At 43.2% G+C, this 27766-nt stretch overlaps 1 protein-coding gene across 2 annotated transcripts; it reads left to right on the top strand.

Moving 5' to 3' along the window:
* Positions 1-305: 305 nt before the first annotated feature.
* LOC115154179 (fasciculation and elongation protein zeta-1-like) lies at positions 306-27766 on the top strand. Of its 2 annotated transcripts, none has more exons than XM_029700141.1 (10): positions 306-682; positions 3836-4204; positions 6524-6575; positions 7613-7699; positions 8430-8598; positions 11597-11922; positions 25763-25843; positions 25973-26048; positions 26445-26510; positions 27574-27766. In XM_029700141.1, the coding sequence occupies exons 2-10, from the start codon at positions 3879-3881 to the stop codon at positions 27588-27590; spliced, it is 1200 nt and encodes a 399-aa protein (XP_029556001.1). In that variant the 5' UTR covers positions 306-682; positions 3836-3878; the 3' UTR covers positions 27591-27766. The 2 variants fall into 2 exon arrangements, with proteins under 2 accessions (XP_029556001.1, XP_029556000.1); XM_029700140.1 differs by having other exon boundaries at positions 307-682; positions 6476-6575.

Genomic DNA, 27766 nt, shown 5'->3' with positions numbered 1-27766 from the left:
TCAAAATGCTAATCAGCCTAGCTAACGTATTCACAGGCTCTGGTCAATGAAGCTAGTTTTCCTGCCATTCTACACATAGAATGATAAGTAGCAGGTTCCAGGACAACCTAATAATGTAGCCATGGCGGACACAGTCTGCCTGGTCTCTACAGTACACACATGGTGCAGCTGCTTCTCCCTTCACCTCCTCACCTTCCCCCTGCCCTTTTCCTCATTAATATTGAGGGCTTTGAGCCTTGGAAGGAGGAAGGAAGGGAGGGGGAGGAGGGAGGTATGGACAAAGGGAGAGAAGGAGGAGGGGAGAGGGGGATGATGATTCTGTTAGGCAGGCAGGTGATGTAGCGAGCGAGCAATGCACAGGCTCTCTCTCTTTCTCTCTCTGTGGCTGAGGCTGCTTACTGATTCGAAAACAACGCGCTGCTAGCAGCAGAAAGAGATAAGCGAGAGGGCTGTGTGTTAGTGGAGTAGAACGGACGGACAGAACAGCACCGGACATTGTCATGGTTCTTTCTCTCTCGTCCTCTTTTTCTCTCAAGTCTCTGGAACGACTGTAATTGCTGTTGGTTGGCCAGTGTTGGGATTTGCAGAGGAAGGTGCTGTAATGCAGATCTGCCTTGCCTAGGACAAGGAGGGACCGTCTCTCTGTTTCTAAGCCATATTACAGGAGGCACAGTTACTGCAGGTAATCTATAATTCTATCTATCCTTCTATCTATCCTTCTCTACCTCCACCTCTCCCTCCATCATTGTTTTCCATCATCTCCCTCCCTCTTATGTAACCATGGTCTTGTCTTCCATCTCTTCGTCCCCTCATCCTCTCCCTCTCTCTTCTCTTCCTACCCCAAATCCATTTTCTTCCATAATGGCTATGGGAACTGACAAGCATGTTCTCATGTAACCAATGAAAGTAATAGATGTAAACATATTCATATTAATATTCATGTTTACCACAGAGAGAGGCTTCGGCAGGCAGCCACACAGCCATATGAATATGAATAGCAGAAGACGTGTTTGTATTGTTCTGAGATAAATGCAACCATATGATCCACCCATCGCTGTATCGATTGAATTGTCCCAAATATGTCCAAAAATGATTATATATTTTTATTTTATAGCCATAAGATCTTATGGAATGAAATTATGGCAATGGATTTGGCATAACAACAAATATTGATTTATTCTCCAGTCAGTGTGCTAGCGTTTGTTTTTGCCAGTGTAAAATGGGGACAGCTATTTGGTTACATTGTATTAAAGGACATCTGATGAGATTCTGCGATTGTTTTATATAGATTTATATAGATGTACTATATTTGTATACTATGTTTGTATATATGTACTATGTAAAAATATATAGATGTAATATTGTAAAGTGGTTGTTCCACTGTATATCATAAGGTGAATGCACCAATTTGTAAGTCGCTCTGGATAAGAGCGTCTGCTAAATGACGTAAATGTAATGTAAATGTTTTTTTTGGTCTTGGTGGTTTGTGGGTGTTTTGGCCCCAGGCAAGGAGCAAAACAGTGGTAGGTTAACACCACCATTACCTGGGTTCATTGGTTAAGGTGAAGGTCAAATGTCCCATTCACACACACATGCATGCACACCATTACACTCACTGCATATACATTCACATGGGCATACACATACAAACATACACAAACACGCAAACAAACTCATATTGTCACTCTCAGCCGTGATTTCACGGCAGTCTACCAGAACAAAATAATGTTCTGCTATTTTCAGTCTTTTCTTTGTATCTACCTGCAAGATGTTAATTTACACATGGACTAAGAACTAACAAAAGTTCAAAGCTTCTCATGTAGCCATGAAAAGCTGCAAATATCTCTGACTACATTTAATGTATCTCCCATAAGCCGCCTCCAATGTCATTTTAGAGAATTTGGTAGTACATCCAAACTGGCCTCACAACCGCAGACCACGTGTAACCACACCAAGCCAGGACCCCCACATCCGGCTTCTTTATCTGCGGGATGGTCTGAGACCAGACACCCGGACAGCTAATTCAATTGTGGGTTTGCACAACTGAAGAATTTCTGCACAAACTGTCAGAAACCATCTCAGTGAAGCTCATCGTCAGAGATGTAACTGACATCAGTGGGCAAATGCTCACCTTCGATGGCCACTGGCACACTGGAGAAGTGTGCTCTTGACGGATGAATCCCGGTTTCAACTGTACTGGGTAGATGGCAGGTAGCGTGTATGAAGTCGTGTGGGCGATCGTTTTGCGGCTGTAAACCCCATGGTGGCAGTGGGGTTATGGTATATGCATGCACAACGAACACAATTGTATTTTATCGATGGCAATTTGAATGCACCTAGATACCGTAACGAGATCCTGAGGCTCATTGTTGTCTATTCATCCGCCGCTATTACCTCATGTTTCAGCATGATAATGCACAGCCCCTTGTCACAAGGATATGCTCAAAATTCCTGGAAGCTGAAAATGTCCCAGTTCTTCCAGCCTGCATACTTACCAGACGTCATCCATTGAGCATGTTTGGAATGCTCTAGGTCGACGTGTATGAAAAGGCCAAACTTATCCTACATCAGCATTCCAACTTTGAGATGCTATATGAATACATACTCAGAGGCTTCTCTGCAGAAAATAAGGGTGGGTATGATGGGAGAAAGAGACAGAGAGACAAAGAGAGAGAGGAGGGGCTAAAGATTAATATCTGTCTTTTGATGAAGTGGCACTTTGCTAAGTAATGTGATGAGAGAAAGGAAGAGGCTTACACAATCTTGTTTTACATGGATTCCTTTCCACGACACTCCCTGGCTATATGCAAAGATCCAGGAAAAACATTAGTACATTTAGCTCTCACTCCTGTAATTGCACTGCATCAGAACTTGGACTGAAACACAACTTTCATCCAACAGTCTTCCACAAGAATCAACTGTTGTTGTTAATTTCGTACAGATCACTCCATACTTACCAGGATAGTAAGAACAAGAATACAAAACATATAACATAGCCCAAAACCCGGAAATAATAAATCAAACACCCTTCTAAACAACCAACCACCCCGAACCACATAAAACAAAGACCCCCTGCCACGTCCTGACCAAACTACAATACAAATAACCCCTATTACTGGTCAGGACGTGACAGTTTCCCAAGTTTCATGGTGCTTAGTACAATCTTGCTGTGAAACAGAATTTGCCACAGCGATAAAATCTATAATTAGCACATTGTCTAAATTTAGGGCTAGCTATGCCCTTTCTTTTGTTGAGTATCGCTCTTAAGACAACATAATGGGTGGACACTAGTGTCTTTATAATGACTGTCAGTCCCTGAATCCCTTTCCTCATCAATGAAATCCCACCAGTATTGCTTAATTAACCATTTTGGCTCCCTGGGGGACTGGGTCTTTCCTGGTCCAGCTGAGTCCCTTCCTCTTTGTCTGGGAGGGACTTTGCCATTCCAGACTTGCTGCAACATTTCTATGTGTATTTTATTGGTAAATATCCAATTGAAATTACTCTAAACTGATGTGTGAATTTATCATGTAATCAAGTATTTTTACTCCAGCCCAGCACTAACACACCTGATTCAACTAACCACCAAGCCTTTGTTTGTTGAATCAGATGTCCTACTGCTGATGTAGCAGATGGCCGAATTAGCATCGCTACTGTCTTCCTGAGACCTGAAGTACTGGTGCCGGTGCTGGGACCCAGAAATTCTTTGTCTTTTCTGGGTCAGTGGTATTGACAGTGTTTCTGGAGTATGATCTAATGACGCAAATTCAAAAAAGCAACCCCATGTAAAGTCCATGTTGTTTTCAAATTTTGGTCTCTTTTTTCCCTATGCTAGGGCTCCTTTCTCTGTCATTGACTTGTGATTGGGGACACCCACCATGGAGGCCCCGCTTGTGTGCCTGGATGAGGAGTTCGAGGACCTCAGGCCCTGCCGGGTAGAGGATATGCCCCTTAGCCGACCCACTTACAGCACCGTCCCCCTGGCCCCCATGGCCCCCCTGGTCCCCATCACCCGTGAGGACTTCTCTGAACTGGAGAACTTCTCTGAGATGATGAGTTTCAAGTCCATGGAGGACCTGGTCAACGAGTTTGACGAGAAGCTGAATGTCTGTTTCCACAACTACAACACCAAGACAGAGGGCCTGGCCCCCGTACGCAACCAGTCTCACACCGAGGAGGACGAGGAGCGGCTGCAGGATGAAGAGTAAGTGTCGGCCACCACCTTTGTGGTTTTTAAGCTTAAGTCTGACCTCAGCATAAAGGGTCTGTGCTTTTGTGATAAGAGCTTAAGATACAAATGGTGTATCATGGGGGAAGTGATTTTTCACTTCAGCTGCTTACCTTTTGGGTTGTACAATGCACCCCAGTAATCTTTTTGATAATATGGCACATTCTTTGCAGCAATCTTTTGAACAAAGCATTGGTCAATGCTTACTTGTTTAAGTAGTCCATCATGTCTGATGATGTCTTCCTCTTCTGTCTTCATACTGCATACTTTTGTGACTATACAATCCTATCCATAAGACACACTATTTACTGCAAACAGAGCATGTAAAGTCTGGGTATGGTGTGAAGGAGCAGCTATGAACACTACACCTATGCATTCATTACAGTTTAGATAGAATACCACAAGTCATCACAGCTATCAGCTAAACAGAGCATTGGCTGATATACCACTACTGTTATAACAATACCACTGGATAGCTCATGACCCAGCACTCAGATCCTGATACTCAGCCCACCTCACAGCGACCAAATCACCCACCAGGCGAGAAAACACAAAAACACAAACCACCCGTGTGACCCTGCCCACCCCAGTAAGTCCACAGCCGGTATAGGCCTTGAATTATTAAATGTATTTTTGAACGCACTTTTGGTCTGTCCCTGCTTCTACCAGCAGGCAGCTAGCACTCCCATTCGTCAACAGCCTCTGAAGCAGAAACACAGACATTCTCGCATTGGGTGGAAATAAACCCTCTTGCTAAAAATAGCTTGGTTGTAGGTGCCCTTGGGTATGCCTATTGATCCATATTCAGAGTACATAGGACCGAAGGACAAAGTATTGATGATATACAATGATATACAAAGATGTATGTTGGGGATGCTGTTGTTAGCATGTGGGGGTGCATTAATGACCTTGTTTTGCATTTGATGATCTACTGTATTCTACATTGCACTGCAGAGTTAGAAACTGCATCATATGATGTTTCTGATTTGAATGTTTTGAAATTGGTTCCCCTATCCTTATCCTTGTAGTGGTGCAAGGAATATATACACATTTATCCAAGCATTATTTTATCTAGCCAAATGTGATAGTTTATAGATTATTTATGTTATGCAACACAGTTAATGGAATGATCGGTTCAATCTAATGGCCAGATTAACTAAAGGTTTGCAAACATATGGGATGGTGCTGTACCAGCTAGTTCCTGTTTGGCAGATGGAGAGATGGCTGGTGTGTGGGTGTTTGTGTGTGTGTGGGACAACACAACAGGCATGACCTCTAAGGTCATGAGTCCTGATGAATGGCTGCTTGTTTCCTGCATGGTGAATGGCTGGGCAGTGCCACTAAGTGGATGGTAGGGTTTGGGTGCTATGCCAAGCTGGGGGAAAACACGGAAAGGGGAAACAAAGGGAGAGTTCTACTCTGGTCATTTTCACAAGGCTAAAGCCTTGATTGGACCGTGGATCTTATAGTTCGAGGAGGACCTGCACAATGCTGTAAGGGGCTGTTTTTAACTATACTTATTCACATTGGACACCTGTTAAAAATGTGTAAACTGTGAGTTTAGATTGTATTGTTAGTTGACTGTGTGCATTGCAGCCTGGACTGCAATAGGGAGGATTTTGATGTTCATTTTGATTTGATGAATTATGTTGACAAGTTCAGGGACATCATTTTTGAGAGACCGCTCAAAACAGAGTGAAATAAAAGAGCAACAAATGAGAATGAAGCACAATAACGTGATGTGAATATCTCTTCCTCTGCATTCACTGTCTGCAAATGTTCAACAGAACACTGATAGAAGAAAATGGCTGCAGATATACAATTGACAATTTCTATCAAATGTGATTTGGGTAGAGGAGGGTCATCTAGGGAGGAAGAGAAGGATGGTTCTCTTCATGATGTAATCCATCCTCCTCCTCAACTTCTTTTAATCACAAACCACCACATAATTTGGGATTATTATTGAATTACCATTCTATGCCCCCCAAAAAGAGCCTGTTTCCTGATAGTTACAGCCTTGAGGACTGATAGTGTTTTGTGCTGTGTTGTGTGTGGCATGTCCTGACCGTTCCATGATTAGTGACTGAGTGTTTGTCTTGTGTTTGAGTAAATGAGATGTCATGTTACAATGTTGGTGGCTAAGTGTGTTTACATCTCCTTTTTTTTGTTTGTTGCATTTTTACAGTGTATTTTTGTTGCGTTGCAGTGTTGGTGACTGAATGTGTGTTTGTTATGTCCATGTTTCAGTGTGTGGGATGCGCTGATGGATAACTACGTCCCTTCCTCTGTCTCCAGCTGGGACAACCCCAACTCAGAGGGATTCAACGGCAACCTCTCCGATCAGGAGGTAACGCCCTCCAATATACTCCAAAATACTTTAAGGTCATCGAAAGAATCATGTTTCTCCATTTTCCAACCCCCTTTCTTCTCAACTGGAAAGACAACATTCTGAGACAACATCTTGGAAGTACATTTTTTCATTAGATCTTTAGACTTTTATTTGAATGGATATGTTTGACTGACTGCAGTGTGTTCTTTAGTGAGGCAATGTGGGAGAACATGCTGTAGGAGACCAACGTTTTAGCAAACGTGCTAGCTAGAGTGTGTTGGCAGGCAGGCTGGCTGGCTGGATGTTCATTCATGCCTTGTGCTTGTGGTGCTAACGTTACCTGACCTGACACCAAAAATCAAGGCTAAGCTGCCTTGACTGCATGCTACTTAGTATCTGTCAATCAACCACCACCCTCCTACACCTTCTCTCCCTCTCCTCCTCTAGTCTGCTCTCACATGCAACTGCAGGCACTGGGTCAGGGCCAAGGCACAGGGCTGGGTCAGGGCCAATACGCAGACAAACAGTCCCCAGCAGGAAGCTACTGTATATGCGACTCTCCAAACAGTGGAAAGCATTCCATCAGCATTTACCCTTCCATGCCCCCGGTTTAGTGTATTACTGATTGACATCCTTGTAGTGATTAACTGGGGTGAGGCCAATGGCATAAAAACAATGAGCATCAAAAGCAATCAAGTATAAAATAGACAGTCAATGGACAATAGATAGATTTGGGGCAATTTGAGTCTGACTAAGCACAACCCAAACACTTTAAAATTGGCTTCTAAACTCGAGGGTAATAAATTGTATTTTCAGATGAAGAGCAGAGAGGGGGATAATGGGGTCATATTTGGGCCATGTTCACTAGCTCCCTAAATGCCAATGCTAATAATCTAAAGATAAATCCAATATAGGTGAATGGCTTTTCTGTACTCTTATTTATAAACCTTGTTTCCATGGTTTCTGTTTCCAATACTAAGAAGTTAAGCTACTGTAGCACTAATGTGGCTGAATGGGTTTCCATGGTTTCATTCGTTCTCTCTTGTATTCTATAGATTCATGAAAAAGAGGAGGAGGAGATGAACGAGAAGAACGACAATGCCAACTGCCTGAGCGAGGAGCCTCTCCTCACTGCTGATCAGGTGACTACAGACACATGTACTTCCTATAAAAAAAATATTTAAAAAAAACATGTACTTCCTGTTATCCAAAGGACTTGGTAGGACTTCCAGTTAAGTACTGTATATTACTGGGTTTAGTTAAAGTAACTGTCAAGTGTTTCCAGATTTCTATGAAATATGACCTATAATTATTTACAAAACAAGTTAAATAGTTTTCCTTAAAAGAAAATTGTAATAAGTATGTTAAAAAGCAGCTTTTCTGTGTTGGAATGGTGTGTGCGTACCCCAACAATAGAATGGTGTTGGCGTATACCGGTCAATAAAAATATTAATGCAAGTAGACCGCTTATTGACCATCATCCTCTATGAGGAAGTAGCAAACATTTTTGAAATGGTCTGTTTGAGATATAAGTTAGAGGTGGGTTTTTCTCCAATTTATGCTTTGGCCACAAATATGAATAAAAGATGAGTCAACAACATTATTTGGGTATGAGTTAACAGAATATTAACTTTTAAATTTGAGATTCTCTCTGGACAGTTACTTTAATCTAATTTAGACAGTTTAAATCATACAAAAGTAGAATACATGAACTCCCCCATATACTATAATAATAGTGGTTAGAAAGGCCAAGGCAATTTAGGCCAAGGCTAAAAGTATAGCAAGACTATTTATTTCAAGTAGCTCCCTTCTGCGTTATAGCATAGGCTACTGTACATTCATCTACCTTCCCTCCATCTCTCTCTCTCCAAGGTCATTGAGGAGATAGTTGAGATGATGGAGAACTCTCCGGACCCTGGTGAGACAGAGGAGGATGACGAGGAGGAGAGTGGACACTCCTCACCCAAGACCAACCCATCCCTTCTGGAAGAGATCAGACAGCTGTCCCAGGCCTCCAATAACAACATGCCTTCTTATGAAGGTAAGTGTCCAAAAACTAAGGTTGCCTGAAGGGTTAAACACCAAGTCACATATACCAAGGTGTTAAATGAAAATTTTAGCAATTCAAGGTCCAATTGAGATTTTCATTGGAGTTGTGGACAGACACCTTTTCCAAAATCTATTTCCTGTTCATACAACAGTATGTAAAAAGAAAGTGACAATTGACCGATCTTGTAGTGGTTAAAGATGTGCTATGAGCTGTGACTGTGTCACTGAGTAACCTTGTCCGAGACAAAAATATGTAAACTTGTTTGAGTTAATGGCTAGGGTTTAGCTCAGTAGGCTAATGCCCTGCTTATAGGACTTTGATTGGGTGAGGGTTCATAGTTCAGACAATATGGTTGTCTTATCAGTTTACCTGAGTAAACATCTGGAACTTTCATCAGTCTTCAGCCTCTATGGTCAATATAGGATGAATAACTGGACAAACCTACAGCAGGCATTTTTCGTATGAGTCGATCATTTCAGAGGACCATGTCACACACTCAATATGGTTCCCTGTGGAAAGACATTGTGTAACCATGTGGCTCCCCTGCATGAGACACATTTTTATTTGTCCTGCTTGGTGTGTGTTTGTGTGTGTTTACTTCCAAAAATAGTAGTAGTATTGGACAGTATCACCCACAGTCACAGAAACAGTCAAAGGCCAGTTCCTCTTCTCAGAATTTAATGTCAAGACCAATGAAAAACGTCATAGGTGACATACGGGTGATATCATCCCATTTTCCTCCCATTTATGTAATCAATTCATATACTGTATGCAGTAGCGGTGTGTGGGTAACATCACTGGGGAAGCCAAGCCCACCCCCCCAATAAAGACATTACAATCTATGTGTTGTGATAATTGCATTGTTTGCTCTATAACCTGTTAATTCATATGCCTTGCGACTGTGATATATAGGCCTAATGGCCGAGAAATAAGAAGACACAGTGGCCAGAATAAATTCAACCACACCTTTATTTTATCACAAAACCAGATAGCAATCTCTGTCCAGTGAAGTGGTTCGAATCCTGGTTCGAATCCAGGCTGTATCACAACCGGCCGTGGTTGGGAGTCCCATAGTGCGGTCGTTGTAAATAAGAATTTGTTCTTAACTGACTTGCCTAGTTAAATAAAGGTTAAATAAAAAAATAAAACAAAAGGCCACAAAGCATATTGCATGTACAGTAACAGACAGTTACATGACCTAAAGCTTGTACAAGAAAGTTCATGTTTCTGACATTTTCAGACCACTAAACAACTATTGATTTAGAACCTCAGAGAGTTACTGCAAGTCGCAAAGAAAACAGCAGCTGCCTCCACTATTCCAGCACCATTTTAACTTCAACATTTCAACATCATCAAATCACCTCCGCTTAGCCTAATAGAGTGACAACTAAAAGATACCAAAAAATGTTTTGTTCAATCCACGTAAGCTAAATGTGATGTGGCTGTCCATGGTTCTGATTTATGTGTGTGCGTGCGTGTTGTAGAAAAACATTTTGACTCGTAGAGAAACTCCAATGTCATCCTCCTCTCTTTCATGTTGACGAAACAGTCTATCACTCTGTCATACCTGTACACGCTTTTATTTTTTGTTGTCCTAGGCTACCTGGCTAAAATGCTAGCTCGCTACCCTAACTTCCATTCATGGGAAACGTTAGCTAGTTAACATTAGCCTTCTACATCTAGCTACATATTGAACTTCCATCCTCCCAGGTCAGGGGCACAACAATGTATGAATTAATGGTTGGATCAGAATCACTGTTATAATCATTGGCCAGTACAGAGAATGAAGTAAAACCACAAGTCCAAATCCCTAAAACCACAAGTCCAAATCCCTATTTCCATCCATGGCTAATTTAGGAAAATGCCAATTTTAGCTATTTGGCTAGTTAGCCACCGGAGGACAACAACACAACGAGGTGGAACAGTTCAAGTATGCTCTCAATGGGATTTGATAGGAGTGACGCCAAATCCAAGCTGGCTTCCCTTGACACTTTTTTTGATGCCCCAGGACCATTCACAGTTGAGCTCGCTCAGTATAGCTCAACGCTGATTGGTACATTTTTTTATACTTTTTTTGTCAAGGGAGGCCAGATACTCGCTGGCTTCCCTTGCATTCAATGCTATGGGCGGCAACAATGTCATACTCGTTTGGACCAGACAGCATCAGCTTGATGGCCTACATGTAGAGAGACAGAGGGGCGCTGTTTCGCTCGCTCGGATGCTTTCTCCTTTAAGATACATTCAGCCTCTTGTGAATTGAAGTACAATTATGAAACACAGAGAGACAAAATAAATATTTGTATTATTTTTATACATTTTTATTATTGGTCAAAAAAAATGTGAAGCCTGGCTTCCCATGGCATCCATGAATACACATCACTGACTGTATGTATACAGCAGGACTGTTCAATTCCTGCCCTTGAGGCCTGAAGTGGTACTGGGCTCATATTCATAAAGTGTCTCAAAGTATGTGTCTCAAAGTACGCTGATCTAGGATCAGTATTGCCTTTTATATCACAATGAATATGATTATATTGACAGGGGGAACCTGATCCTAAATTAGCACTCCTACTCTGAGATGTTTTATGAATGCAGGCCCAGGTTTTCTTTTTCCAAGCAGTTTATGTCATTGTGCTTTGTCCCTCAAGGAAAGCAATTTGATATCCTTCTACAGTATATAACATTATGCATATTGAATCTCTGTTCACCTATATGTACAGTTAGCCTGGTCCTAGATCTATTAGTAACAATGACCGTAAGAGTTGGCTATACAGCATCTGGAATCAACAGGCTAATGTAGCGTAGCTCTATACCTGATTACAACCAACGTCTCCTCCCCTCCTCCCTCCAGACCTATGTCAGTTTGCCTGGGTTCAGATCTGTCTGTTTGTGACAATGGCCATAGGATTTGGCTATTCAGCTCATGCAGAGCGGGGCTCCAGGCTACTGTAGCTCTATACCTGACCTCCATGCCTCTCTCTCCCTCCAGGCTTGAGTGTGATGCCCAGCTCGGCCCTGGTGGAGCTGCTGTGCCGGGTGGAGGCGGCCATCAGGGAGTACTCTGAGGAGCTGGTCACCCAGCTGGCGCGTCGTGACGAGCTGGAGTTTGAGAAGGAGGTGAAGAACACGTTCATCACGGCCCTCATGGAGGTGCAGAACCGCCAGAAGGAGCAGCGGGACATGGGCAAGCGCAGGCGCCGGGTCGACAAGGGCCTCAGTCTGCAGGGTAACGCGATAACCACGACCGTGATTGGTGGTACACCTACTATGATCAACGCCTGCACAGACTCCAAGCCCGCCTCCATGCCTATGAAGGTTAGCACTGATGGAGGGACATATACCAATGTTGTATGATGATGATGATGATGGTGTGTGTATCAAAATCAAATCAAATCAAATTGTATTAGTCACATGCGCCGAATAGAAGAGATATAGACCTTACAGTGAAATGCATACTTACAAGCCCCTAACCAACAATGCAGTTAAAAAAATACGAATAAGAAATAAAAAGAACAAGTAATTAAAGAGCAGCAGTAAAATAACAATAGCAAGACTATATACAGGGGCTACCGGTACAGAGTCAATGTGTGGGTTAGTGGTTAGTGCCCTCAGACGAACCATCAAACAAGCAAAGCATCAATACAGGATTAAGATTGAATCTTACTACACCGGCTCTGATGCTCGTCGGATGTGGCAAACTATTACGGACTACAAAGGGAAACCCAGACACGAGCTGCCCAGTGCACGAGCCTACCAGACGAGCTAAATTACTTTTATTCTCGCTTCGAGGCAAGCAACACTGAAGCATGCACGAGAGCACCAGCTGTTCTGGATGACTGTGTGATAACGCTCTCGGTAGCTGATGTGAGCAAGACCTTTAAACATTCACAAAGCCCCGAGGCCAGATGGATTACCAGGACGTGTACTCAAAGCGTGCGCGGACCAACTGGCAAGTGTCTTCACTGACATTTTCAAACTCCCCCTGACTGAGTCTAATACCTACATGTTTCAAGCAGACCACCATAGTCCCTGAGCCCAAGGAAGCGAAGGTAACCTGCTCAAATGATTACCGCCCTGTAGCACTCACATCGGTAGCCATGAAGTGCTTAGAAAGGCTGGTCATGGCTCACATCAACAGTGTGCTCCCGGATACCCTAGACCGACTCCAATTCACATACCGCCCCAACAGATCCACAGATGACGCACTGCACAGTGCCCTTTCCCACCGGGACAAAAGGAAAACCTATGTGAGAATGCAGTTCTTTGACTACAGCTCAGCGTTTAACACCAAAGTGCCCACGAAGCTCATGGCTAAGCTTAGGACCCTGGGACTAAACACCTCCCTCTGCAACTGGATCCTGGACTTCCTGACGGGCCGCCCCCAGGTGGTAAGGGTAGACACCAACATGTCTGCCACGCTGATCCTCAACACTGGGGCCCCTCAGGGGTGTGTACTTAGTCCCCTCCTGTACTCCCTGTTCACCCACGACTGCATGGTCAAACACGTCTCCAACACCATCATTAAGTTTCGTAGAGGATCCCGTCAGTAGAGGATGCCTGGTCGTTCTTTAAAAGTAATTTCCTCACCATCTTAAATAAGCTTGCCCCTTTCAAAAAAATGTAGAACTAAGAACATATACAGTTTTTGGTTCACTTCAGACCTGACTGCCCTCGACCAGCACAAAAACATCCTGTGGTGGACTGCACTAGCATTGAATAATTCCCGCGATATGCAACTTTTCAGGGAAGTCAGGAACCAAAACACGCAGTCAGTTAGGAAAGCAAAGGCTAGCTTTATTTGCATCTTGTAGCTCTAACTCCAAAAAGTTTTGGGACACGGTAAAGTCCATGGAGAACAAGAGCACCTCTTCCCATCTGCCCACTGCACTGAGGCTAGGAAACACTGTCACCACTGATAAATCCATGATAATTGAGAATTTCAACAAGCATTTCTCTATGGCTGGCCATACTTTCCTCCTGGCTACCCCAAACCCGGCCAACAGCTCCGCACCCCCCGCAGTTACTTGCCCAAGCCTCCCCAGCTTCTCCTTCACCCAAATCCAGATAGCAGATGTTCTGAAAGAGCTGCAAAATCTGGACCCGTACAAATCAGCTGGGCTAGACAATCTGGACCCTCTCTTTCTAAAATTATCCGGCACAATTGTTGCAACCCCGACTACCAGTCTGTTCAACCTCTCTTTCGTATTGTCCGAGATCCCTAAAGATTGGAAAGCTGCTGCGGTCATCCCCCTCTTCAAAGGGGGTGACACTCTATACCCAAACTGTTATAGACCTATATTCATCCTGCCCTGCCTTTCGTTGTCTTCGAAAGCCAAGTTAACAAACAGATCACTGACCATTTTGAATCCCAACATACCTTCTCTGCTGTGCAATTCAGTTTCCGAGCTGGTCACAGGTGCACCTCAGCCACGCTCAAGGTACTAAACGATATCATAACCGCCATCAATAAAAGACAGTACTGTGGAGCCGTCTTCATCGACCTGGCCAAGGCTTTCGACTCTGTCAATCACCGTATTCTTATCGGTAGACTCAACAGCCTCGGTTTCTCAAATGACTGCCTCGCCTGGTTTACCAACTACTTCTCAGATAGAGTTCAGTGTGTCAAATTCGAGGGCCTGTTGTCCAGACCTCTGGCAGTCTCTATGGGGGTATCACAGGGTTCAATTCTCGGGCCGACTCTGTTCTCTGTATATATCAGCGATGTCGCTCTTGCTGCGTGCCCAAAGTAAACTGCTTGTTACTCAGGCCCAGAAGCTAGGATATGCATATAATTGGTAGATTTGGATAGAAAACACTCTAAAGTTTCTAAAACTGTTAAAATGTCTGTGAGTATAACAGAACTGATATGGCAGGCGAAGCCCCGAGGACAAACCATCCCCCGCCAAAACATTTCAGCCTACCACTGTTTTCAATGGCTGTCACATTTATTATAAGGTGAAATCCTCCCAGATTGCAGTTCCTAGGGCTTCCACTAGATATCAGCAGTCTTTAGAAAGAGTTTCATAAAGGTTTTTGGAAAAATTTGCCAGAAATTGTAATTTTTCTAGGTGGCTCCCATTTTGGCTGTAGTGTTTCGAAGCGCGTGGAAGAGAGAGCGTTCTTTGGTATTTTTCTCTGGTAAAGACAATAACGATTCTCCGTCTTAAATTGTATCCTTTATTTACGTATTAGGGTACCCAAGGTTTGATTATAAACATTGTTTGACTTGTTTGGAAAAGTTTATTAGTAACGTTTGGGATTCATTTTGTATGCATTTTGATGGAGGGAAACTGGGTGGATTATTGACTGAAGCGCGCCAGCTAAACTGAGTTTTTATGGATATAAAGAAGGACATTATCGAACAAAAGGACCATTTGTGATTTATCTGGGACCTTTTGGAGTGCCAACAGAAGAAGATCATCAAAGGTAAGGCATTCATTATATCGCTATTTCTGACTTTTGTGGCGCACCTGCCTGGTTAAAATTCATGCTTTTGTGTGCGGGGCGCTGTCCTCAGATAATCGTATGGTGTGCTTTCGCTGTAAAGCCTTTTTGAAATCTGACACAGCGGCTGGATTAACAAGAAGTTAAGCTTTATTTTGATGTATTACACTTGTGATTTTATGAAAGTTAAATATTTATAATTCTGTAGTTTGAATTTCGCGCTTTGCAAGAGAAGTGACACATTTTCCCTAGTTAAAAGAAATTAATGTTAGCAGGCAATATTAACTAAATATGCAGGTTTAAAAATATATACTTGTGTATTGATTTTAAGAAAGGCATTGATGTTTATGGTTGGAGCAACGTGTACCTAAGTGATTATATGCAACGCAGGACAGGCTAGATAAACTAGTAATATCATCAAACGTGTAGTCAACTAGTGATTATGATTGATTGATTGTTTTTTATAAGATAAGTTTAATGCTAGCTAGCAACTTACCTTGGCTTCTTACTGCATTCGTGTAACAGGCAGGCTCCTCGTGGAGAGCAATGTAAAGCAGGTGGTTAGAGCTTTGGACTAGTTAACCGTAAGGTTGCAAGATTGAATCCCCGAGCTGACAAGGTAAAAATCTGTCGTTTTGCCCCTGAACAAGGCAATTAACCCACCGTTCCTAGGCCGTCATTGAAAATAAGAATGTGTTCTTAACTGACTTACTTAGTTAAATAAAGGTCTAAAAAAAATTAATTAAAAATACCTATTTCCGATTGTTATGGAAACTTGAAATCGGCCCTAATTAATCGGCCATTCCGATTAATCGGTCGACCTCTAGCTTGGACCATGTTAGTTTGTTGGTGATGTGGACACCAAGGAACTTGAAGCTCTCAACCTGCTCCACTACAGCCCCATCAATGAGAATGGGGGCCTGCTTGGTCCTCCTTTTCCTGTAGTTTTCTGTGTGTGTGTGTGTGTGTGTGTGTGTGTGTGTGCGTGCATGCGTGTATCTGTCAACACACATGCATGCACACACACACGCATGTGGGCTTAATGTCCATACACATCCATTTTCAAGCCAGACAGCTCTCTCTCTCTCTCCCTCACACATCAACATGGATAATGGACCGAGAGACCATTAGGTCCTAACTAACTGAACTTGGGAAGAACAGACAGAGTACTCACAGAGGAAGTGACCATAGGTTCTCTTACAGTAACAGCTAGGGTTGCAAAAGGTCGGAAATTTTCCATGGGAAGTTGAGCCCAGGAATTTGGGGAACTTTTCTTAAATTCATCAAAAAGTTAGCTTATAACAGTGAACCTTTTTTGTGGGATATACATAAGGCAATTCTAGGTCTTGTGGCATATTTTGGTTAGACTACCCCCAATTCAATGGAATTGCAACCCTCTGCATGTACAGTGCATTCTTCCATCACATGTGCAGTGCAGTCTTCCATCACATATACAGCTGATTCTCAAGATCTTGCACACTAATGAGATGCTATTGAGCCCACACTACTACACTGTCTGAGCCAAGGACTACATGCTTTCTGGTAAGGTTGGATTACAATACTGGGTGGGGTGAATATATTTTAAATTACATACATGATTTTTTGTTAACTAGTAAATAGTAGCCTACAGCAAAGTGTGTTTAAATAATTTCTAACTTGTTAACAATTTCTGCTAGTTAGTTTTTGCTACCATGTGAGTTTTAGCTTGGTTGAGCCTGCTAACTGAGGAGTGTTAATTCACCTGTTTCATCTTAAAACATTTATCTTACAAAGGAGTTGTTTAATCTAAGTGCTTAACTATTTATCTGTACATGGAATTATATATATATATTTTTTTTGTAATTTTTTTCTAATCTTCACAGGAAAATGCCACAGGCTCTAGATGATGTGTGAATACATTTCACTGCAGTTAATGTAGAAGGAAAAGCTGTGTACATTTGCAAATACTGTGACAAATAATATGTGAAGAATGCAACAAAGATGCAGAATCCTCTGGCCAAGTGCATAATGTTCCCTCAGCGCTCACAACAAGCAACCTCTGACAAAAGTCCCTCGACTTCTATTCGAGGTGAAAATGATGAATCAGACACCTTATCGATAGCAATAGCTCATGGTCCTCCTGGAATCAGAAGTTTTTTTTGACTCAATGGAGGAACGTAGTCAGAGAAATGCTGATGAATGTCTTGCTCAAGCTGTGTATGCAACTGGTTCACCTCTGATGCTCACAGGCAATGTGTATTGGAAGAGATTTCTGAATGTTCTTCGCCCAGCATACAACCCTCCAACCAGACATGTTTTGTCTACTAATTTGCTGGATGCAGAGTTCAACAGAGTTCAAGTGAAGGTCAAACAAATCATAGAGCAGGCAGACTGTATTGCAATCATCTCTGATGGGTGGTCGAATGTTCGTGGGCAAGGAATAATTAACTACATCATCTCCGCCCCTCAACCAGTATTCTACAAGAGCACAGACACAAGGAACAACAGACACACCTGTCTCTACATTGCAGATGAGCTGAAGGCAGTCATCAATGACCTTGGACCACAGAAGGTATTTGCACTGGTGACAGACAATGCTGCGAACATGAAAGCTGCTTGGTCTAAAGTGGAGGGGTCCTACCCTCACATCACACATCACACCAATTGACTGTGCTGCTCATGCATTGAATCTGCTCCTCAGAGACATCATGGCACTGAAAACAATGGATACACTCTACAAGAGAGCCAAGGAAATGGTTAGGTATGTGAAGGGTCATCAAGTTATAGCAGCAATCTACCTCACCAAGCAAAGTGGGAAGAATAAGAGCACCACATTGAAGCTGCCCGGCAACACCCGTTGGGGTGGTGTTGTCATCATGTTTGACAGTCTCCTGGGGGGGAGGAGGATCTCCAGGAAATGGCCATATCACAGTCTGCCGATATGGACAGCCCCATCAAGAGGATCCTCCTGGATGATGTATTTTGGTAGAGAGTGGTAAGCAGTCTGAAACTCCTGAAACCTATAGCAGTAGCCATTGCACGGATTGAGGGAGACAATGCCATCCTGTCTGATGTACAGACTCTGCTTGCAGATGTAAGAGAAGAAATTCGTACTGCCCTGCCCACTTCACTGTTGCTCCAAGCAGAGGAAACTGCAGTTCTGAAATACATCAAAAAGCGACTTCTGCCTGAAGAAGACTTCTGCCTGAAGCCCATACACGCCGCAGCGTACATGTTGGACCCCAAGTATGCTGGCAAGAGCATCCTGTCTGGTGCAGAGATCAACAAGGCCTATGGTGTCATCACTACCATGTCTCGCCACCTTGGCCTGGATGAGGGCAAGGTTCTTGGCAGTCTGGCGAAGTACACTTCCAAGCAAGGGTTTTGGGATGGCAGTCATGCCAACATATCTCACAGCCACCTGGTGGAAGGGACTTTGTGGATCTGAGGCCCTTTCCTCTGTTTCCTCCATCATCCTCCAAATCCCACCAACATCAGCCACCTCATAGCGCAACTGGGACCTTGTTTGGGAAAACACACACAAAAGCACACAACAGGCAGACCAATACAAGGGTTTAAAAATTGGTGGCCATCCGGGCAAATTTGAGGCTTTTTGAGCCTGACAACGAGCCATTCTCAACAAGGTTGGAAAGTGACAGTGAAGATGAGGCCTCAGAGTCTGATGTTCAAGAGCTGGACATTGAGGAGGCCCAGGGTGAAGACATGGAAGCCTGAGAGGAAGACAACCAAAGCTTTCGTTTCTAGACTATCATTTTACAGATGTATGTTGCAAACATTTTTGGGAAATGCGATGGATCATTGGGGATCATTCAATATTACATTTCTTGTGTTGTTCAGTGAAATGATCCTATGTGAAGAGTCAACTCAATTAAAGTTCAATTCGTAACTAAAATGTTTTTTTTTTCTATTGGAAGAATTTAATAATTTGCAAATGATGTCTACATAGGATAAGGTAAAAGGTTTATGTTTCTGTCTCCATATGATACGGTAAATATATCCAATGCAAAAAAACATCTACATTTAAATGGTATTAATATTAATTTGCATATATTTCCATTAATTCCCATATATTCCCGTTAATTCCCATATATTCCCACGGAAAGTTTCCACCTCTGAATATTCCCCAAAATGTGCAACCCTAGAAACAGCTTAGACCAGCCCGTCCATATCCAGGAACAGATTATCAACGAACATACAGTACCAGTCAAAAGTTTGGACACACCTACTCATTCAATGGTTTTTCTTTATTTTTACCATTTTCTACATTGTAGAATAATAGTGAAGACATCAAAACTATGAAATAACACATATGGAATCATGTAGTAACCAAAAATGGGTTAAACAAATCAAAATATAATTTATACTTTAGATTCTTTTAAGTACCCACCCTTTGCCTTGATGACAGCTTTGCACACTCTTGGTGTTCTCTCAACCAGCTTCATGAGGTAGTCACCTGGAATGCATTTCAATTAACAGGTGTGCCTTGTTAAAAGTGAATTTGTGGAATTTCTTTCCTTCTTAATACGTTTGAGCCAATCAGTTGTGTTGTGACAAGGTAGGGGTAGTATGCAGAAGATGGTCTTTTACCAAATAGGGCTAAGTCCATATTATGGCAAGAACAGCTCAAATAAGCAAAGAGAAACGACAGTCCATCCTTACTTTAAGACATGAAGGTCAGTCAATGCGGAAAAATTCAACAACTTTGAAAGTTTCTTCAAGTGCAGTAGCAAAAACCATCAAGCGCTATGATGAAACTGGCTGTCATGAGATCCGCCACAGGAAAGGAAGACCCAGAGTTACCTCTGCTGCAGAGGATAAGTTCATTAGAGAGTTACCAGCCACAGAAATTGCAGCCCAAATAAATGCTTCACAGAGTTCAAGTAACAGACACAACTCAACATCAACTGTTCAGAGGAGACCGTGTGAATCAGGTCTTCATGATCGAATTGCTGCAAAGAAGCCACTACTAAAGGACACCAATAAGAAGAAGAGAAAGAAGAGACTTGCTTGGCCAAGAAACACGAGCAATGGACATTCAACCATTGGAAATCCGTCCTTTGGTCTGATGAATCCAAATTTCTGATTTTGTCGCATTGACGCATTGACGCATTGTATTTTTATTTGTTTAACACTTTTGTGGTTATTACATGATTCCATATGTGTTATTTCATCGTTTTGATGTCGTTACTATTATTCTACAATGTAGAACATAGTAAAAATAAAGAAATACCCTTGAATGAGTAGGTGTGTCCAAACTTTTGGCTGGTACTGTACCTGTCCAATACCATGGTAGTTCTAAGTATTTAGTAATGACAATGTAAGAATGGAGGCTAGAGTCAATTACTGTAGCCCTCATCATAATGTACAACCAGTCAATATACCATTGACCTGTGGTGATGTCTGATTTTAATATCATAAGCATTCATAACCGCTCCTCTTAAATTAACAGCCTTCATAAATGCTTTTGGATTCAAATCAAATCAAAGTTTATTTGTCACGTGCGTTGCTTAAACAGGTGTAGACCTTACAGTGAAATGCTTACTTACAGGCTCTAACCAATAGTGCAAAAAAGGTATTCGGCGAACAATAGGTAGGTAAAGAAATAAAACAACAGTAAAAAGACAGGTTATATACAGTAGCGAGGCTATAAAAGTAGCGAGGCTACATACAGACACCGGTTAGTCAGGCTGATTGAGGTAGATATGTAGATATGGTTAAAGTGACTATGCATATATGATGAACAGAGAGTAGCAGTAGCGTAAAAGAGGGGTTGGCGGGTGGGACACAATGCAGATAGCCCGGTTAGCCAATGTACGGGAGCACTGGTTGGTCGGCACAATTGAGGTAGTATGTACATGAATGTATAGTTAAAGTGACTATGCATATATGATAAACAGAGAGTAGCAGCAGTGTAAAAAGAGGGGTTTGGGGGGGGGGGCGCACAATGCAAATAGTCCGGGAAGCCATTTGAGTTCAGGAGTCTTATGGCTTGGAGGTAAAAACTGTTGAGAAGCTTTTTTGTCCTAGACTTGGCACTCCGGTACCGCTTGCCATGCAGTAGTAGAGAGAACAGTCTATGACTGGGGTGGCTGGGGTCTTTGACAATTTTTAGGGACTTCTGGATGGCAGGCAGCTTAGCCCCAGTGATGTACTGGGCCGTACGCACTACCCTCTGTAGTGCCTTGCGGTCAGAGGCCGAGCAATTGCCATATCAGGCAGTGATGCAACCAGTAAGGATGCTCTCGATGGTGCAGCTGTAGATCATTTTGAGGATCTCAGGACCCATGCCAAATCTTTTCAGTCTCCTGAGGGGGAATAGGCTTTGTCATGCCCTCTTCATGACTGTCTTGGTGTGTTTGTACCATTCTAGTTTGTGGTTGATTAGGACACCAAGGAACTTGAAGCTCTCAACCAGCTCCACTACAGCCCCGTTGATGAGAATGGGGGTGTGCTCGGTCCTCCTTTTCCTGTAGTCCACAATAATCCCTTTAGTCTTGGTTACGTTGAGGGATAAGTTGTTATTCTGGCACAACCCGGCCAGGTCTCTGACTTCCTCCCTATAGGCTGTCTCGTCGTTGTTGGTGATCAGGCCTACCAAATCAAATCAAATCAAATTTATTTATATAGCCCTTCGTACATCAGCTGAAATCTCAAAGTGCTGTACAGAAACCCAGCCTAAAACCCCAAACAGCAAGCAATGCATGTGAAAGAAGCACGGTGGCTGGGAAAAACTCCCTAGGAAAAACTCCTGAGAAAGGCCAAAAACCTAGGAAGAAACCTAGAGAGGAACCAGGCTATGAGGGGTGGCCAGTCCTCTTCTGGCTGTGCCGGGTGGATATTATAACAGAACATGGTCAAGATGTTAAAATGTTCGTAAATGACCAGCATGGTCAAATAATAATAATCATAGTAATTGTCGAGGGTGCAACAAGCACGTCCGGTGAACAGGTCAGGGTTCCGTAGCCGCAGGCAGAACAGTTGAAACTGGAGCAGCAGCATGGCCAGGTGGACTGGGGACAGCAAGGAGTCATCATGCCAGGTAGTCCTGAGGCATGGTCATAGGGCTCAGGTCCTCCGAGAGAAAGAAAGAAAGAGAGAAGAGAGAATTAGAGAGAGCATATTTACATTCACACAGGACACCGGATAAGACAAGAGAATACTCCAGATGTAACAGACTGACCCTAGCCCCCCGACACATAAACTACTGCAGCATAAATACTGGAGGCTGAGACAGGAGGGATCAGAAGACACTGTGGCCCCATCCGATGATACCCCCGGACAGGGCCAAACAGGCAGGATATAACCCCACCCACTTTGCCAAAGCACAGCCCCCACACCACTAGAGGGATATCTACAACCACCAACTTACCGTCCGAAGACAAGGCCGAGTATAGCCCACAAAGATCTCCGCCACGGCACAACCCAAAGGGGGGGCGCCAACCCAGACAGGAAGACCACGTCAGTGGCTCAACCTACTCAAGTGACGCACCCCTCCCATGGACGGCATGGAAGAACACCAGTAAGTCAGTGACTCAGCCCCTGTAAAAGGGTTAGAGGCAGAGAATCCCAGTGGGAAGAGGGGAACCGACAAGGCAGAGACAGCAAGGGAGGTTCGTTGCTCCAGCCTTTCCGTTCACCTTCACACTCCTGGGCCAGACTATACTTAATCATAGGACCTACTGAAGAGATAAGTCTTCAGTAAAGACTTAAAGGTTGAGACTGAGTCTGCGTCTCTCACATGGGTAGGCAGACCATTTCATAAAAATGGAGCTCTATAGGAGAAAGCCCTACCTCCAGCCGTTTGCTTAGAAATTCTAGGGACAATTAGGAGGCCTGCGTCTTGTGACCGTAGCGTACGTGTAGGTATGTACGGCAGGACCAAATCGGAAAGATAGGTAGGAGCAAGCCCATGTAATGCTTTGTAGGTTAGCAGTAAAACCTTGAAATCAGCCCTTGCCTTAACAGGAAGCCAGTGTAGGGAGGCTAGCACTGGAGTAATATGATCAAATTTTTTGGTTCTAGTCAGGATTCTAGCAGCCGTATTTAGCACTAACTGAAGTTTGTTTAGTGCTTTATCCGGGTAGCTGGAAAGTAGAGCATTGCAGTAGTCGAGCCTAGAAGTAACAAAAGCATGGATTAATTTTTCTGCGTCATTTTTGGACAGAAAGTTTCTGTTGTGTCGTCTGTAAACTTAATGATGGCGTTGGAGTTGTGCCTGGCCATGCAGTTATGGGTGAACAGGGAGTACAGGAGGGGACTGAGCACGCACCCCTGGGGAGCTCCAGTGTTGAGGATCAGCGTGGCAGATGTGTTGCTACCTACCCTCACCAACTGGGGGCGGCCCGTCAGGAAGTCCAGGATCCAGTTGCAGAGGGAGGTGTTTAGTCCCAGGATCCTTAGCTTAGTGATGAGCTTTGAGGGTACTATGGTGTTGAACGCTGAGCTGTAGTCAATGAATAGCATAAGTTTTCCTTTTGTCCAGGTGGGAAAGGGCAGTGTGGTGTGCAATAGAGATTGCATCATCTGTGGATCTGTTTGGGCGGTATGCAAATTGGAGTGGGTCTAGAGTTTCTGGGATAACGGTGTTGATGTGAGCCATTACCAACATTTCAAAGCACTTCATGGCTACGGACGTGAGTGCTACGGGTCTGTAGTAATTTAGGCAGGTTGCCTTTGTGTTCTTGGGCACAGGGACTATGGTGGTCTGCTTGAAACTTGTTGATATTACAGACTTAATCAGGGACATGTTGAAAATGTCAGTGATGACACCTGCCAGTTGGTCAGCACATGCCCGGAGCACATGTCCTGGTAATCCGTCTGGCCCCGTAGCCTTGTGTATGTTGACCTGTTTAAAGGTCTCACTCACGTTGGCTATGGAGAGCGTGATCACACAGTCATCCGGAACAGCTGATGCTCTTATGCATGCCTCAGTGTTGCTTGCCTCGAAGCGAGCATAGAAGTGATTTAGCTCGTCTGGTATGCTCGTGTCACAGGGCAGCTCGCGGCTGTGCTTCCCTTTGTAGTCTGTAATAGTTTGCAAGCCCTGCCACATAAGACGAGCGTCGGAGCCGGTGTAGTATGATTCAATCTTAGCCCTGTGTTGACGCTTTGCCTGTTTGATGGTTCGTCGCAGGGCATAGCAGGATTTCTTGTAAGCTTCCGGGTTAGAGTCCCGCACCTTGAAAGCGGCAGCTCTACCCTTTAGCTCAGTGCGAATGTTGCCTGTAATCCATGGCTTCTGGTTGGGGTATGTTCGTACAGTCACTGTGGGGACGACGTCCTCGTTGCACTTATTGATAAAGCCAGTGACTGATGTGGTGTACTCCTCAATGCCATTGGAAGAATCCCGGAACATGTTCCAGTCTGTGATATCATAACAGTCCTGTAGTTTAGCATCTGCTTCATCTGACCACTTTTTTATAGACCGAGTCACTGGTGCTTCCTGCTTTAATTTTTGCTTATAAGCAGGAATCAGGAGGATAGAGTTGTGGTCGGATTTACCAAATGGAGGGCGAGGGAGAGCTTTGTACGCGTCTCTGTGTGTGGAGTACAGGTGATCTAGAATTTTTTTCCCTCTGGTTGCACATTTAACATGTTGATGGAAATTTGGTAGAACTGATTTAAGTTTCCCTGCATTAAAGTCTCCGGCCACTAGGAGCGCCGCCTCTGCGTGAGTGGTTTCCTGTTTGCTTATTTCCTTATACAGCTGACTGAGTGTGGTCTTATTGCCAGCATCTGTCTGTGGTGGTAAATTAACAGCCACAAAAAGTATAGCTGAAAACTCTCTGGGCAAGTAGTGTGGCCTGCAATTTATCACAATATACTCTACTTCAGGCGAGCCAAATCTAGAGAATTCCTTAGATTTTGTGCACCAGCTGTTGTTTACAAATATGCACAGACCGCCCCCCTCGTCTTACTGGAGTGTGCTGTTCTATCTTGCCGGTGCAGCATGTATCCCGCTAGATGAATATCCATGTCGTCATTCAGCCACGATTCCGTGAAACAAGGAATATTAAAGTTTTTGATGTCCTGTTGGTTGGATATTCGTGATCGTACCTAGTCTACATTTTACATTTACATTTTAGTCATTTAGCAGATGCTCTTATCCAGAGTGACTTACAGTAGTGAGTGCATACATTTTTTCATACTGGTCCCCCATGGGAATCGAACCCACAACCCTGGCATTGCAAGTGCCATGCTCTACCAAGCGAGCCACACGGGATCTGTGTTTATTGCACGTTGACGGTACCTGTGTCGCTTCCTCTTGAAAATAACGGGGATGTCAGCCCTACCGGGTGTTTGGAGAATGTCTTGTGCGTCTTGTTTGTTGAAGACAAAATCTTTGTCTAATCCGAGGTGAGTGATCGCTGTCCTGATATCCAGAAGCTATTTTCTGCCGTAAGATACGGTTGCAGAAACATTATGTACAAAATAAGTTACGAATAACGTGAAAAAACACATAATAGCACAATTGGTTGGACGCCCGTAAAACTGCTGCCATTTCTTCTGGCGCCATTTTCACTCATTACAAAACAGGCTAATATACTATATTCATAATAACTCCGTATAAGCTGTATGAATGCATAGAGAAATGTTATAATGTATTTAGAATGCATCACAAGAAAGCTGTCTCATAGAAAGTGTTACTAAATCTGTGTTGTGATGACAGAGGGTTGTTGTTACTCACCGCTAGTGATTGTCTGTGTTCCAGCGTTTCAGTATGGAGGGTCTCTCCAACATCCTGCAGACAGGCATCAGACAGACATTTGGCAGCACAGGGATGGACAAACTGGTCAGACACTTAAGCATTTACAGCTCTTAGCCACCAAGTATATCAGTGTGTTAAATCTACAATGAAGCATGTGGGTTCAACACTGCTACATTTCTTCCGTAACTGTCTCTCTTTGTCTTCATTGTTCAGTATCTAAACACGGTAATTCCATATGACAAGAAAGCAACTCCTCCAACTGTGGACGACCTTCAGATGATCACTAATAGTAAGTAGTTTAATGTTAAGCTAATGGGTCGTTTCCTAGTTTTGTTTTTTGCCCAAGCACTACACATCTGATTCAAATAATCAAAGCTTGATGAATAGTTCATTATTTGAATCAGCTGTGTAGTGCTAGAGTAAAAACCAAAACGTGCACTCCTTGGGGTCCCCAGGACCAAGTTTGGGAAACGCTGCCTTAAACAAACAAATTTACCCTCAAAGTTAGTTTTGTTCAGATAGTCTGGTACAAACCTAATTTTCTATTTGGTTAGTCTGTGTCCCGTCTGTTAGGTAACTTGTAAGTCAATACCTACAATGTTCAAAGAACTCCAAAAGTGTGTCAATCCCCAGTAGTGCTATACTCAGCGCTAAGAGCCACCTTGCTTTGTTTTTCTCCCCACAGTTCTTTATGCCATGAAGGAGGACAGTGAGAAGGTGCCTACACTGCTAACTGACTACATATTAAAAGGTAACTGATGCTTTATTAGGTTTAGAAACACTTAACATTACATAGGTATTACTCTAAGTGTAAGGGAATAAGTAATTGAAAAGCATTTACAGTATATTGTCCAAGTAAGGGTCAACAAAAGTGGAAAGTACAACATAACCTGATACATGGTACCTAAAGGGGCTATACTGGTATAATAATTAAGTGAAGCCAGTTCAGACGGGGAACTCGAGTGTTTACATAGTGTGTTTGATAGCATCAGCTGAAATCGTACCAATCGGATTCAAACAACACGTCCTACCTTAATATGGAGGTCTATAGAGTACCACAGTATGAGTCATAATACCCATAAACCCTAGCGGTCAAACATGGAAATTTTCCCAATCGCTTTTTCACCATTCATTTTTTCCCGTAATTTTTTTTTAGAAACACTTAAATTAAGGGCTGTGTTTCGTGTATGCTTACTCTGGCGTGACATTTTGATGGTGAAAAACATGTTTTTCCACATTTTAATGGTGGAAAAACAATTGGAACAATTTCCTTGTTTGACCGCTAAGTTTTATTGGTATTATGACACCTCCACTGTGGGGCTCTATTTGAGTTGATCAGTTCTTCACACACATCATCTGCTGCTGTGCTAACCTATATGATTGGCTTCTCTTTGCTGCTTAATATTGCTGCTGCTGCAGCCATTGTTGACACCTGCTATTTATTGTCTGTTTTCTGTTAGCCTACTTACTACCACCCCAGCCTCCAGCTGTTTGGTTCTGCTTTTGTTCCCGTCTGGGGGATTGGTATATTTCGCTCACTGCCTTTATTCTAATGGCACTAATGGACACATGGCTCTGGCAGTGAGCTCCGCTGAAGGAGCAGAGCCTAACGCCAAGACCACATGTGTTGTCATCTATTTTCTAATAAATTGTTTAATTAATGTTTCCTGTCTGAACTTATGTCATGTGAAATGGGGCTGTGAAAAAAAATACAGGCTAATGATAACGTTTAGCTAATTTGATAGTTGACAAAGCATATAATTATTATAATGATGATTGAAGTATCCCTAATTAACAAAAAAAAAATTCTCCAGTGCTGTGTCCTACTTAAAGAATTGAAGCCATGGGCTGCTGTCTGACGGAGACTTTGGAGGGGACTCTCCAATCTGGCAACCCTCCACCCGTCCAAGCTGCATGAGCTACACCCGCTTTCATTGTCAGCCATGGATTGTTACCATCTAAAACTCTGTACCTTACTCATCTAATAAAACTACTCCTTTTTGCTGA

The sequence above is a fragment of the Salmo trutta genome, chromosome 19 (assembly GCF_901001165.1).
Source record: "Salmo trutta chromosome 19, fSalTru1.1, whole genome shotgun sequence".
Taxonomy (NCBI): domain Eukaryota; kingdom Metazoa; phylum Chordata; class Actinopteri; order Salmoniformes; family Salmonidae; genus Salmo; species Salmo trutta.
Note: the sequence above shows the minus strand (reverse complement) of the source record. Positions and strands in the feature narration are given on the sequence as shown.